Source organism: Cryptomeria japonica, chromosome 2 (genome assembly GCF_030272615.1).
Source record: "Cryptomeria japonica chromosome 2, Sugi_1.0, whole genome shotgun sequence".
NCBI classification, from domain to species: Eukaryota; Viridiplantae; Streptophyta; class Pinopsida; order Cupressales; family Cupressaceae; genus Cryptomeria; species Cryptomeria japonica.
Genome location: NC_081406.1, coordinates 539,517,451 through 539,520,887, shown reverse-complemented (window position 1 = coordinate 539,520,887; position 3,437 = coordinate 539,517,451). Strand labels below are relative to the sequence as shown.

The following is a 3,437-nucleotide window of genomic DNA, read 5'->3' as shown; positions in this document are numbered from 1 at the left end:
TTCTTAGGTCACATTTCCAATTATTGCTATAGGTTATTAAGGTTGTGTGAATTTGTTCAACCAAATATTTTTGTCAGTTTTACCTCTACATTAACATTAAATTTTGATATAGATTTATCAAAAAATATTAAATAAAATAAATAAATATTTAATTTTATTATTTTTTATATTGTTTATTTTTATTCACATATTTTTCAATTAAATTAAATAATCATCAAATAGAATTAAATAAACATTAAAATCAAATATTTAACCCCCATTTTTCAGCTCTTTCAATGAATACTTCACCTGACAAATACCCCAACTACTGATTAGCTAAGCGATTTTAGCGCTTAACTTTTGGCTTACGCACCTTATTAACCTTTGATGCCAAATAATTAGTGCCTAATGTACGGATCATACATATTTGAAATACAGCACGACAGAATCGTGCACTGAAAAAAGTCACATTTTCCTCGCTACTAAAAAATGTAGTTGTCTGATTACAATGGAAGCTGCCACCAAATTGCACGAGCTGAGAAATCGGAGAAGCTTCAGGAACGAAAATTTCTATGTAAATGCACTAGCGCTGGGAAATTTTTCTTCACTTTTGAGTCCTCCTCTGATTTGTTACAGCAAAATTTAAAGCTTTGTTCACATAAGCTCTGTTTCTGCAGTTTCATAAGCTCTGTGTTAATGGCAGCTCTCAAGTTTAAGGTGAGAAGGCAGGAAGCTGTCCTTGTGGCTCCTTCTTTGCCTACTCCCAGGGAAATTCTCTATCTTTCCAACATTGATGATCAGGCAGGCCTCAGATTTCACATCCCTTTTGTTCAGTTTTATAAGCATAACATTCTGAAAGAGTACCAAGATCCTGCTAAAGTTATCAGAGAAGCTCTGGGAAAGGTTCTGGTGCATTATTACCCTTTTGCTGGAAGGCTGAGAGAGGCGGCTGCTGGGAAGCTTTTGGTAGAATGTACAGGCGAAGGAGTTCTGTTTGTGGAAGCAGATGCAGATGTTACTCTCGCTGAGTTTGGAAATGTTCAACCGCCGATTCCCGGTTTTGATGACCTGCTGCACGACATTCTCAGCCCCCAGACTGTCATCAACTCTCCCCTTCTTCTCATTCAGGTCTGTAAATCTTGGGTTTTTATCAGATATTTGTTCCTAGTTTCTGTTTCTGTGCCATGGGGAGCAGATCTGTGAGTTCAGGGGAAATTATTGTGCTACTTCCGTTCATTTTCCTCAATTTCCTCACGATTTTGTATATTTATGATGAATTTGCAGGTAATGCGTTTGAAATGTAAAGGCTTTATATTTGCTCTGCTGTTGAACCACATCATGACAGATTCAAAGGGACTGATCCAATTCTTGACAGCTTTGGGTGAAATAGCCATGGGAGCAAGCGGTCCATCAATCCCTCCAGTATGGGAAAGAGAGATGCTAAAACCCCGTTTGAAACCCTCGATCAACTTCCCTCATTACGAATATGATCAAGTACCACGGCAAATCATGACTGCAAATGAAATGAGCCATGCTTCCTTCTTCTTTGGGCCCAAGGAAATCGCATCCCTAAAAAGACAAGTACCGCAGAAAACCCCAACTTTCGAAGTATTATCAGGGTGCCTGTGGCGAGTGAGAACCAGAGCCCTAAACATGGCGGCAGATAAAGAGGTACGCTTCATATTCCCAATAGATGTTTGCTCCAAATTCGAACCCCCACTTCCGCATGGCTACTATGGCAACTCATTTACCTTCGCCAGTGCCAAGACTACAGTCAGAGAAGTGGCAAACAAACCCTTGTCCTATGCAGTGGAGTTAATTAATAGAGCTAAAACAATGGTTAACAATGAATACATGAAGTCAGTGATTGACTTGATGGAGGTCAAGGGTCGACCTCATATTACTCTGTTAAGGAGTTTTGTGGTTTCTGATATGACCAAGCTTAGGTTTGGAGATGTGGATTTTGGGTGGGGCAAGGCAGTCTATGGTGTGGTGGGCCTGTTAAAGGTGGAGGGGTAGTTGTGCCGGGTTTCTCTAGCTTTCTCATTCCTCATCGAAATAATTATGGAATTAAAGGAATATTAGTTCCTGTTTGTTTACCCTCGGAGGCCATGCTAAAGTTTCAATTAGAAATGACCAAGGTCATGGAGGAGGAACCTTTGGTACTATCCTCCCTTTGAAAATCTATAGGCATTATTTTAGGAGAATATTTTAAATTGTATTTTGTAATTTTAAAATAATTACATTAGATAATCTATTTCTCTAAAGAATAAGCCATAAACAACTCCATCCCTTGAAACACCATCTCTTATTTGGTTTCAAATTAAATTTATTTGGAGTTTCTTTCTATTAATCTTATTTTTCTCCAAAATGGTTACATTATGTTGTTCTAGAATAGCAAACTGCATATTACATTATGTTGTTCTAGAGTATAAAACTGCATTATTTTTATCTTTTCTAATATTTTCCATTCTGGCTTAACCTTTATCTTTGGCATTCCTTGGGCATAAATTGGCTATGAATCCAATGTTTATCCTTTGTTTTTAGTACCTTATCCTTATTATTCACACTTGGATAGAATTGTGAGCATAATAAAGTTATGGGGTAGTTGAAAAAAACAAAATTGAAACCGAGAATATGGGCAATAGGTTGGATTTAGTTAAATTTATTTTATTGTCGAGTTTTTAAAATATTTCTCTCTTTATTGATGATTTTTTGTTTTGATCTAAATGTATGGGTAATTTTTTTTTTTTTTCAAAACATGAAGATATTTTGGTAAGTAAGATTAGGATGGAAATATTATAAAAGAGGGGTGAAATATGTGCAATCATGTAATATTTTTCTTTAAATAGTGGTTATACATTTTCAACTTGAATATTCACCTAAGACTTTAATTCCTAAATGCTACAACTCCACTATTTTACAAGAAGTTTGAATATTATATGTTTATGATTTTTAAAGAATTATAATAGACTGCCTGTTTCTCTAAAAAACAAGTACCACTTAGTGATGTGTACTCGGCTTTGTAGTATTGTAATAAGAGTAAATTTATTATTTATTTAGAGGCACGGTAAAGAATTTGTTATCTTGTTATTAGATGAGTTGGCATGACAATAATAGTTTTAGATTAATAAAATCTTGCAAGCTTAATTTATTTTAATATTATCAAACAATGAATATTAGAGTAGTTAGGTTTGACCTTGACCTTAAGTTTGATTCATACAAGGTGTAACTGTGACTGGCACAATTGAAATATTAAGTATATAAAATAAAAAGTTTCTTAAATAATTTTAAAATAAAATAAGATAATTTAGGTCTATCACAAGATAAGGAACAAAATATAGAGGAGGAACCTCATGATGTGAAAGGTGGTGAAAATGAGCAAATTATTCATAGTACAAATGATAATATAGTTGAAAACTAGCTTGAAACAAATGAAGAACAATAAAGGTTGGAGG

At 34.7% G+C, this 3,437-nt stretch overlaps 1 protein-coding gene across 1 annotated transcript; it reads left to right on the top strand.

The window, feature by feature from the left end:
• Window positions 1–464: 464 nt before the first annotated feature.
• LOC131066757 (benzyl alcohol O-benzoyltransferase) lies at window positions 465–2,337 on the top strand. Its single transcript, XM_058001589.2, has 2 exons — window positions 465–1,107; window positions 1,264–2,337. The coding sequence occupies exons 1-2, from the start codon at window positions 676–678 to the stop codon at window positions 1,996–1,998; spliced, it is 1,167 nt and encodes a 388-aa protein (XP_057857572.2). The 5' UTR covers window positions 465–675; the 3' UTR covers window positions 1,999–2,337.
• Window positions 2,338–3,437: the final 1,100 nt, after the last annotated feature.

Coding starts and splice junctions, on each gene's coding strand:
- LOC131066757 (XM_058001589.2), top strand. CDS start 676: ATGGCAGCTCTCAAGTTTAAGGTGAGAAGGCAGGAAGCTGTCCTTGTG. Junction 1,108..1,263: donor CTCCCCTTCTTCTCATTCAG/GTCTGTAAATCT, acceptor ATGAATTTGCAG/GTAATGCGTTTGAAATGTAA.